Here is a 14,956-nt window from a genome sequence, read left to right as displayed (position 1 = left end):
CTTTCCAAAGTGGTAGTGAAGAAAGAAACCATAGGTGCATATTAACATAGAAAGCCAAATAAGAATGAGGAATGGATGTTTTTTTAATGTTAAATTGCCATTTTATATATTAAGAAATACTGGTTGGAAAAGAAGTTATTTTGTAGGAAAACTTGAAGGAATTACGTTTAGGGTAAAAGGTACTCTTCAGCTGCTTTTATATATTGTTGAATTGTGTGCATTTCTTGTTGACTTCTCTGTCTTGTGGGAGAAAAGTATCTACTACATGGCCTAAATGATAAAACTAATAAATGCTTTTGTTTTTAAACAGCCTTCAGTAAATATTGCTACCAACCGAGTCATGAGACGTGTCAGTTCAGTCCCATCCAGAGCACAGTCTCCCTCTTACATGGTCGGCACAGGTGTTTCCCCTTCAAGGGGGTCGCTGCGAACATCTCTGGGTAGTGGGTATGGTTCTCCATCAGTTACTGAGCAAAGATCCCTTACTTCCCATGCGTATTCATCCACTACTCTGCCAGTACAGCGGGCGGCATCCCCATATGCTGCACAGAGACCTGCCTCCCCAACGGCTGTGCGGCGGATCGGCTCGGTTACATCCAGACAGACAGCAAATCCCAATGGTGGGACTTCCCAATACCAAACATCAGGCAGAGTTGGCTCTCCTCTTGCCCTTACTGATGTACAAACCAGAGTAGCTTCTCCATCCCAAACTCAGCTGGGATCTTCTTCCCCGAAGCGTTCTGGCATGACTGCAGTTCCACAGCATTTGGGAACAACACTGCAAAGAACAATTCATGATATTGAACAATATGGACAGCAGTATGATATATATGAGAGAATGGTCCCTCCACGTCCAGATAGCCTTACAGGTTAGTAAAAAGGTAAACACACAGCTTAAAACTTGGTACAAACCTACTGTAGAAAACCTGTAATGCAATGGTCATTTATGGATGAAACGTTATAGCACTAGGACATAATTGTGGTGGATGTATCAGCTGTAAATACTGATGTCAAACACTATGTATCAATCATACCATAAGTTCCCTGTGAATACTGTCTTTCTCTTTAATTACTAGGTTGCTAGCCATGCATTAAATTAAATAGTATGTTTTAAGTAGCTAAGTGAAATTCTGAGGCTTCCAAACAGAGGCATTTCAGTATTTTCAAAGATAAAGTACATTTAAATGTACGTGCAGGTTATACACAAAGTAGAAGATACTAGGCTGGAACTAGTTTTATATCTAGTTCTTTCTTAAAATATGTAACTTAGTACCACTGAATTTTAGTCTTCTTTTCCCCTAATATTTCTAGGCTATCTGGAAGTACTTCAACTTAAATATAGGGTAATCATTGTAATATAAGCTTAAAATAAACCCCTAAAAGGTAGAATCTATTAATCTGAGAGGCAGTTCTTATTAAGATGCAGTTACTTTACATTTTAAGTTCTGTGTGTGTTACTGGTTTTGTTCTGACCTTCATCTACGTGAGCACAGACAAGGTGATTTTGCAGTTAGACCATATGCTCTTTGGAACAGACTGCAATGTCTATTTTTTTCTTTTAAACTATTATACTGCAGGAAATTCCAAAATATTCTCATTCCTCAGCAAAAAGGTGTAAGGTGTCTTCTCCCTCACATCTGTTTGCAAGACATAGTAATCTACCAGTTTGATAAGGGGGGGTCAGTTTGGCATGAAAGGCTATTCAGTAGTTTAAATGAATGCAGTCCAGTGGGCTGCATAAGTTGTGATGTAACGGCAATTTTGTACTCTTAAAATATTATTAAGGTACTTTACAAATACCACTGCTTCAGAATATCACCTTGCCTAAAAGGTGAACTGATACGTCTTTAGAAAAAAGGAGTTATTAGGATAGTGAATCAGTAATTGAGAAACAGATGCTTTAAATTTAATGCTTTTAGTATTAAGGAAGTAATTAGCCACTGTGGTAGTCAAGCTTAGAGAGCATGTTATTTTATAGCCATCTCCACTGTAATCTTTCCAGGAAACTTGAAATGGTATAACTTTCCTGTGCTCTATGTTACAAACTATGAGTAAGAATTCCTTAGTATTCTAAAAAAACTCTTACATTTTCTAGTATAAATTAGTTTTCATGTTTCTTTAGAGGGAACAGTTCAATATAACGCCTGAAATCTTCAACTCAAATTTGTATATGATCAGTTTTCTGAGAGGAACTCTGGATGCGGGGGAAGGTCAATACTGTAGCAGCCTTCAGTATTATCCAGAATTCTTCCCTGCTATGTAAGCTGAAGGAGAGGATGGATATAGGATCAGGTCCTCTCTTCCTTCTGTGCTTACAGTCTCTAAGAAGGGTATCCATGTGGTGCATCTTCTGGGAAAACTGTAATGTTAGTAAGACGAGTGTCTTCCCAGGAGATAGCATCGTCACCTAGGAGGTAAAGGTCCAATTGCCTGCTTTGCATTGGACATGGGTCCAGTTGCCTGCTTTGCTTTGGTGAAGTCCCTCTGTTTTCACCACCTATAGATGTGTTTTCTTAGTGATGACCTGTGAGATGCCCAAAGGTTTCCTTGCAGACACTGTGGTAGAGTAGGTCTGTGATTTTGGGGGGAAAAATATTCAAATGCAGGGTACATTTGGTTACACATCACTACTTAATTGTATTTTGAAGTTGTTCCGTAATCTCCATCATTTCATTACCTTTGCGTAGTTCACTTAGCATATTCTATTGCTTTGATAGCTGCTAAAGCTTTAGTGCCTACAATGGTAAAGCCAAAGTGGACAAAACAGTATTAATTTTATGAAATAGTTTTAAAAATATCTTTTAAAACAAAAAATTATGCTAGTTTTATGCCCTGCTTGAATTTGTGAATAACTAAACATTTTAAAATGTGTTTGCCTTGGCTATACCACCTATATGTTACATACTTATTTGCTAACTTTTTTCTAACTCTGTTAACAATTTATGATTTGATGTAGTGAGTAAATGTTGTAGATAAACCTTGCATATAGTTTTAGGCAAGAAAGATGACAATAAAGTATGTTGTAAGATTGAAAAAATTAGGCTGGCGTTCTAGGAAGGGAAGCGTGAGAAATGCTGGTCTGAGACCAAGTGGGATGTATGTGATTGTCACACTTATTTACTGTAGTACAATGGGAAGTATATTTGGTCATCTTTACTCTGAAAAAATTAATTAAAAGAAGAAAACTGGTGAAATCACAGAATAAATGAAGAATGCCAAGAGCAGAAGGAACTGGAGTGAGTTCAAAAGGGGTGAAGGGGAGATTAGGCCATTGCAAGATGGAGTAAAGAAAAGTCAGAGAGTGGAAGAGGACCCCACGGCAAGGTAAATCTCAGAGGCAAAAGGAGAAGTATTGTGTAATTGTTTCAAAGGAAGTAAAAATTCAAGAGACTGGAATAGAGACATTAATTTTGAAAAGCTTTTATTTTTAAAGAGAATTTTCCTGGTAGTGTAATATTCAAAAACCAAGTTGGTGTAGGTGGCAAAAGTGTTATGTAGCGATTATATAATATAAAAGTAAACTGAATTTGAAAATAAATATGGGTTTGGCTTGTATTTTATTAAATATGAGCATCTGAGATTTGCTTAGCACTTAGCTAGCTAAAGGTTTGGCCCAGGAGACTGTCAGTTAGGAGCGTGTAAGGCAGTGAAACAGATGACACAGAAGTGTGGGAGATGAGAGGGGAGCATTGAAATACAGCAATTCTGAAACGCTTCCAAAAGAATTTTTTTAAGAGTAGGGGAGAAACTGGTGAGTGCAGAAGAGCTTTGCCTTTGGGTGATGCATCCTATTAGTTGCAAAAGCTCTGTACCCTCAGTTCTAAGAGCAGCACAGAAGCTGACAAAACTCAAGTAGGAAATGGTGAAGAACTCTCAGAATTAAGTAAATTCTAACTATTTTTCCACTACCCAGCTTAGTATATTACTGCTTATCTGTAGACTCTGGAAGTATAACTTATAAAATAGGGGAACTAGGATGCTTTACATGAAAGCCCTAAATATAGATGAGAAAGTTGGTGGAGGGTAGCTAGTTAGTACAACACCAACACCAGGAAGCAAAGTATATACAAAGCATGCATTAGGTAGTCAATGGGAGGGGTGGTGCTGTATGTCAAAAAATGTTTCAGGGCTGACAAAGAAGAAATACAGGATTAAGACTGTACCACTAACCTCCTGATCGGGATGGCAACAGTGAACTTAGTAGGATATTGGTTGCTAATTCAGTTAGCAAAATAGTAAGGGGAAAGATACATCAGTGCTGGTTACACAAATACAGTAACACACTGGAATGCATGGAAAGAAGATCTAGGCAACGTGAATGAAGTTTTCATGGAGCAGATAGAGGGGGAACCTTCACAAGAAGAAGCAAGTCTGAACTTGTGCAGTGCTATTCAAAATGCTGTTATTGAAAAGCTTTTCCGTACCTCTGCCAATAATGTACTTGGATCTAGCACTGCAAAAGTGGTAGCAGGAGGTCCACTGCTGAGGAATTCAAGTTAAATGAGACAGAGATGAGCTAAAAGGAACTCAAGAGGGACAGCTGAAAGGCAAGGTGAAAAAAGAGATTCTCCTACAGCTGCAGCAGAGCAATATATATAGACACATCATGGGCTATTTAAACCTTTATAAAGACTTTTCTCCACGTGCTTAAATCTCTGCTGCCACTACCAAGAAGACTTTTGCTCTTACTGCTATGTATTGTTTCATTTTCAGGATTATGGCCCCCTTTAGGCTGTGCCCTGTTTCACAACTGGATTTCTGTCAGGTTCATGACTTACCTTGTCATTGCTGAATCTGTGAACTGCACATGCTGACTTAGCTTTTACTCTGTATGTTTTAGACTTTCAACTATAAATGCTACCAGAAAAATTGAGTTGGAAAACTTGAAGTTGTCAGTGTATGGACAAAACTTTTCATCAAAGTAATGCTGCTTTGTCAATGAATCTTTCAGTATGGATCATTTAATAATGGAAAGAAGTTTAATGAATAAATCTTTGTAACAGTAGATATAACTAACACCTCTTCTTGGCTAAAAGAAGAAAGGTTCAAGCATGACAGCTTTATTATTTTTAATTGATATGGGCCATGTACATATTTCCCTCTTCTTGGTTTTAGGCCTGAGGAGTTCATATGCTAGTCAACACAGTCAATTAGGACAAGAATTACGATCAGCTGTATCTCCTGACTTGCACATCACCCCTATCTATGAAGGCAGAACTTACTACAGTCCTGTGTACCGTAGTCCAAATCATGGAACAATTGAGCTCCACCAGGGATCCCAGTCAGCATTATATCGAACAGGGTCAGGTGGGTAAAGGGCTTCCAAAGCTCTTCCATTGACTGTGTCCCAAAGTCATGCTTAATTTACCTACTGGAGTTTTTCTGGAACCTATGGCATATAGGAAAACATATATGAGATAAGTAGTGCCAGTTTAAAAGGAAAAACTAGATGTTGTAAATTAATGGAGATAGAAACTAGGTTTGAAGGACCTAAAATAACCAGCAGGAATTAAAAAGCTTTTGTGGTGTTTGCAAGAAATACTTGGGGCTATGTATCAGCATCAGCTTAGGGTCAGAATATTTTGTTTGATACCACACACTCAGGTACATCCAAACAAGTGTGTTTCATGACACAAAAAATTTATTGCTTCCTCTTGCATTCTCCGTGCATTATTGTCGTACGAATTGAGTTTGTTTGTATTTTTTTTATTCATCAGTACAGTAAAATGATAGCTTGCACGCTTAAATTACCTACTGCATCTTTCACAGTAAAAATACCGGTTTTATCCAACTTCTCAGCAAAGGATAATTAAAAGTTAAAATACTATATCTGAAGATTGTATATTGAAACTGAAATATTTTTATAGTATTTCATAGAATTGCTACTCATGTATTATGAAGTGCATAGGCATTAGATTAGCATTAGAACTGATTTTCTGTAAAGAGAAATGTAATACATGTTGCAGTGCAGCTTGTTCTTTAAGGTTGGCTAATAATTTGTATAGTGGCGTAATTTCAAAAAAATCTCAAAATATTAGAGTGATTTAACTAAGTAACTCTCTAGAAATATTTATAGAGAAGTGTCCGATTCATGTGTCATGTTTTCACACATTTGAAAATTGCTTTTTAATGTTTTTTACTGTAACTGAAATACTAAGAGTATGGAATGTTGAAGGAGGCAACAGGTTTTGCAGTTCTCCTGTCTTCTACAATGTAAATGCATTAAGTTTGTCAGGATGTGCCAATGAGGAAATATAACTAGAAATTGGAATTCTCTGTTTACTTGTTTAGCTAATATCACTTACCTTGGAAGAACAAAAGCTACTGCAACAGCTCTGTTAAGTCAGGAAGACACATGTTCCTGGTTTTGAAATGATCAGCTTAATCTTTGAAATCATCCTCTTGTTAGCTTTTTGTCAGGGAAAATGTATGTGCAGTTGGGAAAAGGAAAATACCATATAAACTATATAAATTTTTGTTTACTTATTTTTCCTTTTTCTGTTTAGTACAGTTGGCAAATTTATGCTACGGTTAGTAATTGACTTTTATGATAAACCTTGAAAACATTTGCATCCTGATTTCTGCTTGATGGCACAAGATGCATTTCTTACTTTAAATACTTGTTGAGGCAAGCTGAGGCATAAGCCTGATTCCACCAGACTTTTAGTTCTGTAACTAACCTCTATCTTCCCTGCGACATTGAGTAATTGCGCCCTCAAATCTGGCAATAGCTTTCAACATTGACCACAGTACATGTTTTTAAGACTGATTTTTTTTTTTTCTTACACTTTTAACCACGTGTTGCCTCTTCTCTTCAATAGACGTTTGTTACCTAGTTTGTTTTAATACTGATTTTATACTAGGAGTCGGAAATCTGCAAAGGTCATCCAGTCAGCGTAGCACACTCACATACCAAAGAAATAATTACGCTCTGAACACAACAGCTACCTATGCAGAACCCTACAGGTCAATGCAGTATCGACTGTCAGAGTCCAGTTATAACAGGCTGCAGCACGCAACGCCCGCCGATGATGGGACCACGCGATCTCCATCCATAGACAGCATTCAGAAAGACCCCAGGCAAGTCCATTTGTGCATTCAAGATTTGTACGTATTTGCCGTAATAAGATTTTTAATACATTCCTTGAATATATATGGCACTTTGTTGTGCATATTCCAGTTTTACATTGTTTAAACAATCATGACTAATTCAGATGTTAAGATTTATACCTTTATAACCAAAGCAATAAATGCAGTCTACTTATTACAGTAAGAAAGAGCAACTTACAGGCATTGGTTGTTACTACATTTTTCTTCCATGTATATTTTAATGTAGAAGTTATTACAGGAAATTCTTATAAATTTGATGAGAATTGACTGGATTATTCCAAATATTTTTGAGTAACTCTACAGAGCAACCTGTAATACTGTAGTAACTTTTCTCTTTATGGGAGTGGGAATCAGGGTTTGAAAATTAGAACATACATACCTAATTTATTTGAATGAATTTTTCATGAGCAGCCTGCTTAAATTTCAAAACAACGTAAGTTTAAAAATGATATATAAATGTACCATTTTGAAAGCAAATACTCATTCATATTTTTAAAATTGTTACTAGTTTGATGTTGTAAATGCATGTATGCAGTGTGGGCATGTGGCAAGTGTAATATTATCATTACAATTTATTAGAGATGCTATTCATTAAAACCTTGTATTTTAAAATGGGAGTATCAAAACCCAGTCCATGCAAAGGTTGGGGACTGTTTATCTTCAGTATGGGTATGTGATTGCTAGAAATTCCAGTCTGTCCTCAGGTTGCCAGTTCATTGAGGCACCTTCTAGACACTCCTTAGTCATGAAAGCACATCTCACATTCTGCTGGTTTAGAAAGAACTGAAAGCAGAGCACCTGGTACTGGAGGATATGGGCTTCAGTGATGCCTCAGGAGTCTTTCATACGGAAACATTAGGGCGCCAAATAAACTTTGAAAAAAGATAGCTAATAGCTATGGTCAGACTAGAGCCTTACACGGAAACCTTTTGGGCTTCCTGTGTTACAGAAGGCTCATAGCATGATTCAGTTATTTTCTAGTTTGGCCCTATCCTTCTGTCTCGAAAATAAAAGCACTGTTTTTAATAGATTTTGTTGTTCTGTTTATTAGTGGAAATTAATATATTTCCTTTTTTTTTTTTTAATAGATATTGAGAGACTGGATCAATTTTATTTAACTGAATGGTACATTTGTCTAAATGATGTTAATAGGATAAGCTTACCTCTAGTAGTGCTTGCTAGCTGCGTGCTACTGCTGGTCTATTCTGGCATGGCTTACAAGAAAAGTTAGTTATAATAGGGATGCTTCACGTTCATAACAAGGAACTTTAAAGAAATTCTGACTCAGTTTTCATTGCTGATGCACCTTCTTATCTTGTAATATCACAGTGGAATGGTTTTTACCTTACATTTTAATCTGTTTCAGTTTCTGATTTGCATATCATGCTATTGCAGAGGTTAGGTTAGTGCGTTACAATAGCTTCAGACTGGGCTATTTGAAAGCATCACTCTAGAATGAGAGTGATGGAGCATTCAGAAAGCTACTAGTTTTATTAGAAAGGCAGTTTTCCCTAAGGTCTTCCTATCATTAGTATGGAGAAATAAGCCTCTAAGTTGTTGAGCAGACACATAACTGAAAGTAGACAAATAACACAAAGTAGACACATAACTGAACTTTCCCTTTTTGGTGACTTGTAGGAATCCTGGGGAGACCCGACTGGCCAGGCTAGCACTGGCCTTTGAATAGCTCCCCAAATACTATTCTTGGAACATCCTTTTTTTTTCTAATTTACTTGGATTTTTTAGCATGGGAAAACTTAGATACTACTTCCCCTGTCCCGTTCCCCCCCCCCCCCCCATCTTCCTTTACAGAAGGAAGATAGCCCAGCAAATATTAATGAGTATGTCTCTAAGTCTGTGAATTGGCCATGGATATGTGTAATGACTTTTCCAGGATTTGTCTGCACAAAATCATTTTGTTTAATGAAGGAGTTTTGATTTTAATGATTTTAAGCTTACAATCCCAGAATAACTCAAATTATGTAAACTTCCTGCATCTGATCATGATGATGAAATTTCAGGCTGCGCAGCTTTTGTTGAAGTGCAATTGACTTCAGACTGGGAAGAACGTTGAGCACTGAGAAAAAAATGTTGTGCGGAAGAGATGCCCCTGAGCAGCATTGTTAAGTGGGTACCTGTTGCATTATATATTTAAGTTTGGGAGATTTATGTAGGTTGCAGTGTTTGAGTTGGTATAATTTTAGTATATGTGTGATCAACAACCAAGCTAACTGAAGAACATAGCATATAAAGCGTCCTTTTCCAACTGGAAGACTAAAAGGTGATGTGACTCAGTTATTCTAATATACCTGTTTTTCCTCCTAGCCCTGATACTCCAGAACAAAAACAGAATTGTTGAAAAACACTTCAAATGCTTGAGTAATTCCACTTAGTAAATAATCATACATTTATAACTAATGCCTTCTCTTGAATGTGTTCATCTAACGAAGGGAGTTTGCTTGGCGAGATCCAGAACTGCCTGAAGTCATTCACATGCTTCAGCACCAATTCCCATCGGTTCAGGCAAATGCAGCTGCCTACCTTCAGCACCTGTGCTTTGGAGATAACAAAGTAAAAATGGAGGTACTGTATACTGAGTGCGTTTCTGTTCCTAGGGAAACTATAAAAGCAAACCTAGACCTCTTGCCTCTTTCTGTTTTTTTCATCATAACACAGTATTTTGGACCCTTTTGTGTTTCTGTTTGTACCAGGTGTATGATAATATTGAAGTACCTAGGTGTGTGTAATTACACACATACACACACAGATTTCTCCTGTCATAAGAGGCTGCATGGAAATTATATGAAAATGTTTTACATTCAAGTTGTGTAATCTAGCAGAACTGTGAAGTACGTTTACCAGAGCCTGTTTTTGTGTAACCTGTTGATGACTGGAGACTGAGAAAAACCAAGAATTCTGGAAGGCTTTCCACTGGTTTTCATCAAGATATTTTAAGGTATCATAGGGAATGAATGAGCTGCCAAGGAAAGGAAAGACATCCAACCCCAGAAATATAGAGAGGATAGTATTTATGTGAATACAATGTGGGGGAAGGATACATCTGAGTGAAAATTCAGATTATTGTTGAAATTTCTAGAAACTGTTCACATTTGATGAGCTGCTCTTTTTGCAGAGCAGCTATGAGCTATTGATCTGAAGGAATTTGCTTTTTTGTTCATATCATATATGTGTGTTTTATCTGTTATTTTCAGTATAAATATTATTTATGTTAATAAAATGTTGGTGCAACTTTTATGAGAAGATAGCCCAACATAATTCACTGTTGCTGGAAGGCAGATGGAAAAATGGTGGTGGTTTTGATGTTCTGGTAAAGATCACAGTGATAATCAGATGTAGACGATTTATAAGGTAGTCTTGCTATTTTGTAAGGGATATGACAGCTTATTTAGGAATTCTTGGGATATTACTTGTCTGCACATGTTCATCTATAGGAGATCTTGTGTTTCTTCACTGTTTCCATTTTCATTATTACAGAATCTGTTTTAGAAATTATGGAATGTCTGCTTTAATTTTTTCTGAAGTACACAAAGCTAAAAGAAATATGCCAAAGTTTAAGCAGAATTTGAATGTGGTACTAACTTGTATGTCATGTATGAAGTGGTGGCTCAGTTGTTTACCCTACTTAGCATTAGAAATATTCGATATGTTTTAAAATCAATTCAGGTATAAAGGATTATAGACATATTATATAATCAAGCTCATAAAACCTTATCCAAAGAAAAAGGTCTTTTTGAGTTAGAAGATACGATGAATTACAGGAGTTAGAGAGACAACTGTAAATGTAGCCTCCCTTCCACTTAGTTTGTGGAATTGTGGAACAGAAAATTTCTCCTTTTCAAACAGACAAGATTTACGTACTGGCAGTTATTTCTTTTGAATGGGAATAATCAGCTGTTAGAAATTCTTAGAATGCTATGACAGAAATAATGCAATTGTCTGGCTTCTAGGAGGAAAGAATCTTCCTGCACTTTGGGGAAAGCGAGCCTTATGTCAGTGTTTCCTGATGAGGCTTTTAGTCTCTTAAGAAGAAGTTGTCCCTTGAGTTGGGATGGTGGGTAGGGATCAGCATGTTTTGAAAACATTATGGTATCTGTGGCAATAGGAAAGTTGCAGTTCATGTTCCCTTCAAAGCAGAGACCAGCACAAGAAACTATTTGGAATAGGAAAAGATCATAATTATTTTAGTGCCCAATTCAGTAAAGCCTTATTTGAGGACTACTTTTGTATTTTCATTCATTATTTAAATTTATTATTTTATTGCTGTGGTAAAGACCAGATTAATTTGCTAGACTATTAAGGCTATTCAAAGCCTAGCAAAATGAACTAGAATGCTTGCATTGCTAAAACCTGAAGGTAAGCATAAGAAACTGCTTATTGGGGGGGAGGGGGATCTTTACCATTTAAGTTAGCTATGAAACTACACAGAAAGAATAAATTACGCTTCCAAGTAACGAATATCTATCTGTAAATACATACAATACTGATATATTAGTTCATGAATGTATCATTTTACAAGAATTCAGATTTTTTTAAAATTTAGAAATTGAAATGCCTGTTCAAACTAGGAACCGCTGCTATGTTTTAAAATAGTTAATGACTCAGGAAAATACAAATCTTAAGAATGTTTTATTTTGAATTATATATGCAAAAACTGTATCTCATCAAGTTTTGAGTACAGTTTGAAAAAACGATAAAGCTATTTTGTCATTCATGACTTCTATCTGTATTATGGATGAATAGTGTAGCTGTAGTGTTTGATGTGCTGTACTGACATACAAGAGGGAGATTTAACTGAAAAGTATGAATAGTTATTTGTTGCTTCATTATTTAGTAACAGAAATAAGAATTATTTGCCTTGAAAAAGAACAACTCTCTAGTTTTGGTTTTTTTTTTTTTTTTTAATAGCATCCTGCAGTATATGCTTTCAATGTAGTCTGTATCAAATAAATAATCTGTAAGGTAATATTCATTTCCTAGCTACAGAAATCTTGCCAGGTGAATAACTTTAAGCTTAAAGTCCACTGAATGCCTTTAGATATAGATTCCTGGTGGCTTTTGGCATAGCAGTGGCTTGTCTAATTCATCAACACCAAACTTTGTATCTCCTGGATTTCTAACTTACATGGTAGATATATCTAGGCGTGTAAGTATAGGTTTCCTTTTGAAAAATATACATTTTAAACAGAGGTCTAAAAAATTTCCAAGTCACCGGTCTTTCATTTTATTTCTTTTATTCTACTTAAGAGGTGATTTGACAGCTAAAAATCACAGACAGTGTTGGTCACAGACCTTGCATTTCAATTGTTTTTTTCCAAGCCTCTTCAATTTAGGTGGTTTAAGGTGTAGATAAAGATATTAACTGTGTTGATACCCAAAGCAATTTTCAAGAATGTAATAGAGAGACAGTTCTGTTTTTCAAAGTATCAACTTAACTGAGATTTAGCCCAATCACTTCATGTTTTCATTGAGAATAAAATTATTCTCCTTGTGCTATGGCAAATAAAAGACACTGAACTTTTTAAGCCAAAAATCCATGAAAACTTGTATACACGTTAAGGTATTTCAAAATAGCCTTGTGGCTTGCCAAACTAATTATTATACAGGTTAGAATAGAAAAGGGGCCTCTAAAAGTGCTTTTAATGCTGACCTAGAGAATCCTTAGCGCTGTTCCATTTTACATCTCTTCTAACTGTTTGGCCCAGAATCACATCCTGTATAAGCAAAGTAATCAGGAATGATGGTGTATCTCTTTCTTTTCACCATGGGATCTCCTTCTTAGGGCAGCAGCAGTTTAGCTGCTATAGGTGTGGGGTTTTTAAAGAGATCCTATGCCAACTTCATTAGGTGTATTCTATGGATAGTATGGTACAAAAGTTATTGTGCTGTGCTAAAATAATACCAGGTTATAATAGATCAATCTTATATTGCAAAATAGCTCATATTTTTAAAAACAGTTCATAGAAGATATTTTAGTAGCCTTTTGGTGGTGATTTTTAATTTAAAATGAGTGTTAATCTTGCAAGTAATACTACTTATTTAACTCTTTAAAATATTTTCTATTTAGTAAATATTACAGAATTCTAAAATACTTTAATCTTTTATCATTTCTGTAAGTACTACATGGAAATGAGATCTCAAAACACAATGTTAACATTTTTTAAAAATATATAATGAAGAATAAATGCAAGTAACTTGCTTAAAGCAAACAATAGAAAAATTTATTTTCATTTTAGAAAATTTCTGCAGAGTAGACCTTCCTTTTAAAAAGAACTTCAGATATGCCAATAGGACTGGGCATATGCTAATTTGAACTGATCTGTGTGTGTGTGTAGCTAAGTGTAAAAGTTGGCATTTAAATCTTTGCAACTTCCTATTTCTAATACTCACTAAAAAGATATTCTGAGGTATAGGAAATTACTTTAAAAACTGCATTACTGGGAAACAAAACTTTAGCAGTAACAGTTCTCTGAACACAGCAGATGACTGAAAATGTCCATCAGCCTTTTCAACAAGGATGTGAGTGGTTCACAGGAATTTTCAGTACAGTGTAACAATCAAGTTATTAAGATTTACCAACAATATTTCTTCTTGAAGTAGAATGGAATGTAGGGTTTTTTTATAAAAATAAAAGCCTTTTAAATCTGTAGAGTGAAATGGGTGAAATCAATGGGTGCTGATGTTCCTAACATTCCATTTTCTAGGTTTGTAGGCTAGGAGGAATCAAGCACCTGGTTGATCTCTTGGATCACAGAGTCCTGGAAGTCCAGAAGAATGCTTGCGGCGCACTGAGAAACCTTGTTTATGGAAAGTCTACTGATGAAAACAAAATAGCGATGAAGAATGTTGGTGGGATACCTGCCCTTTTACGACTGTTGAGAAAATCTGTTGATGCCGAAATAAAAGAGCTTGTAACAGGTACGTTTTGAAACAAGCAGAGAACTATAATACAGATTATTTTTCTGAAGTGGACAAGACTGGAATAACTGGTAAGTGACTGGAATTGAGTACTTCGACTGGATTTTTTATTTGTGCATTGGTATTTTTTTGTGAATGCAAACTCACTTATTTTGATTGCTGACAGTTAAAGTATTAGCATAGAAGTACAGATTCATTGGGAGAAGAGAATCTTGAGGTAGTTGCACTAAAGCTCCACTTAAGGTAAAATTTCCAGTGGTATGATTCTCCTACATACACAGCTAGGTCTTGGATAGGTACTTCTTCATTGACTCCTAATATTTGTTTTATTACAGGCTTTTTTAAATCATCTGCTGACAACAGTTTTAAATAAAATCTTACAGAATTCATAAGATGGACCCAAACTATGTAAATGTGTGTTAAAGTACAGACAGAAAATTGCAAGTATGCAAATTATAGAAGCACCTCAGTGCCCAGCCTGCTTGTAGAGTCATGGGAAGTGACTGTGTACACACTCCTAGTCCGTTGAGTATGAGGTAGCAGATTTAGCTTATAACCCATGAACCTACTTGGCGCTTGGTGCAGACAGAAAGCGCAGAAATAATAAATGATTTGCAGTTCTAACACATGAAGGAACTCCATTTCCATCAAAACAAGGTGGATTTGTTGGGTAGTGCATACATCTGCTATCTCTTTTTCTTAATATGGGAATGATTTGTCTATGAAGGTTTTAGGGGATTGAAAAATATGAGAGGATAGAAAAAAGCAGAGTTTTCATTTTCTTTAAACAGTTCCTCTTTCAAGTTTTAGTAGCTCCCTCATTTGATTTTGTTAAGCTATGAAGCTTATCTACTTACCTACTAAGCAAAGCTGCACAACAGTGCTCAAGTTAGAAGTAACAGAGGTGTCA

At 35.9% G+C, this 14,956-nt stretch overlaps 1 protein-coding gene across 12 annotated transcripts in view; it reads left to right on the top strand.

Annotated features, from left to right (window-relative positions):
• The window catches only part of PKP4 (plakophilin 4), a 112,525-nt gene that overhangs the window by 60,157 nt on the left and 37,412 nt on the right, over window positions 1–14,956 (top strand). For 8 of the 12 annotated variants that reach the window (XM_072875137.1, XM_072875132.1, XM_072875133.1 and 5 more), the window contains 5 exons: window positions 311–869; window positions 5,116–5,307; window positions 6,864–7,080; window positions 9,561–9,693; window positions 13,833–14,046. In XM_072875137.1, the coding sequence (XP_072731238.1) occupies window positions 311–869; window positions 5,116–5,307; window positions 6,864–7,080; window positions 9,561–9,693; window positions 13,833–14,046 (1,315 nt within the window). Of the gene's footprint in view, window positions 1–310; window positions 870–5,115; window positions 5,308–6,863; window positions 7,085–9,560; window positions 9,694–13,832; window positions 14,047–14,956 lie in introns of all 12 variants that reach the window. The other 4 variants (XM_072875136.1, XM_072875135.1, XM_072875131.1 and 1 more) reach the window with 2 other exon arrangements.

Source organism: Ciconia boyciana, chromosome 10, assembly GCF_034638445.1.
Source record: "Ciconia boyciana chromosome 10, ASM3463844v1, whole genome shotgun sequence".
Lineage (NCBI taxonomy): Eukaryota > Metazoa > Chordata > Aves > Ciconiiformes > Ciconiidae > Ciconia > Ciconia boyciana.
Note: the sequence above shows the minus strand (reverse complement) of the source record. Positions and strands in the feature narration are given on the sequence as shown.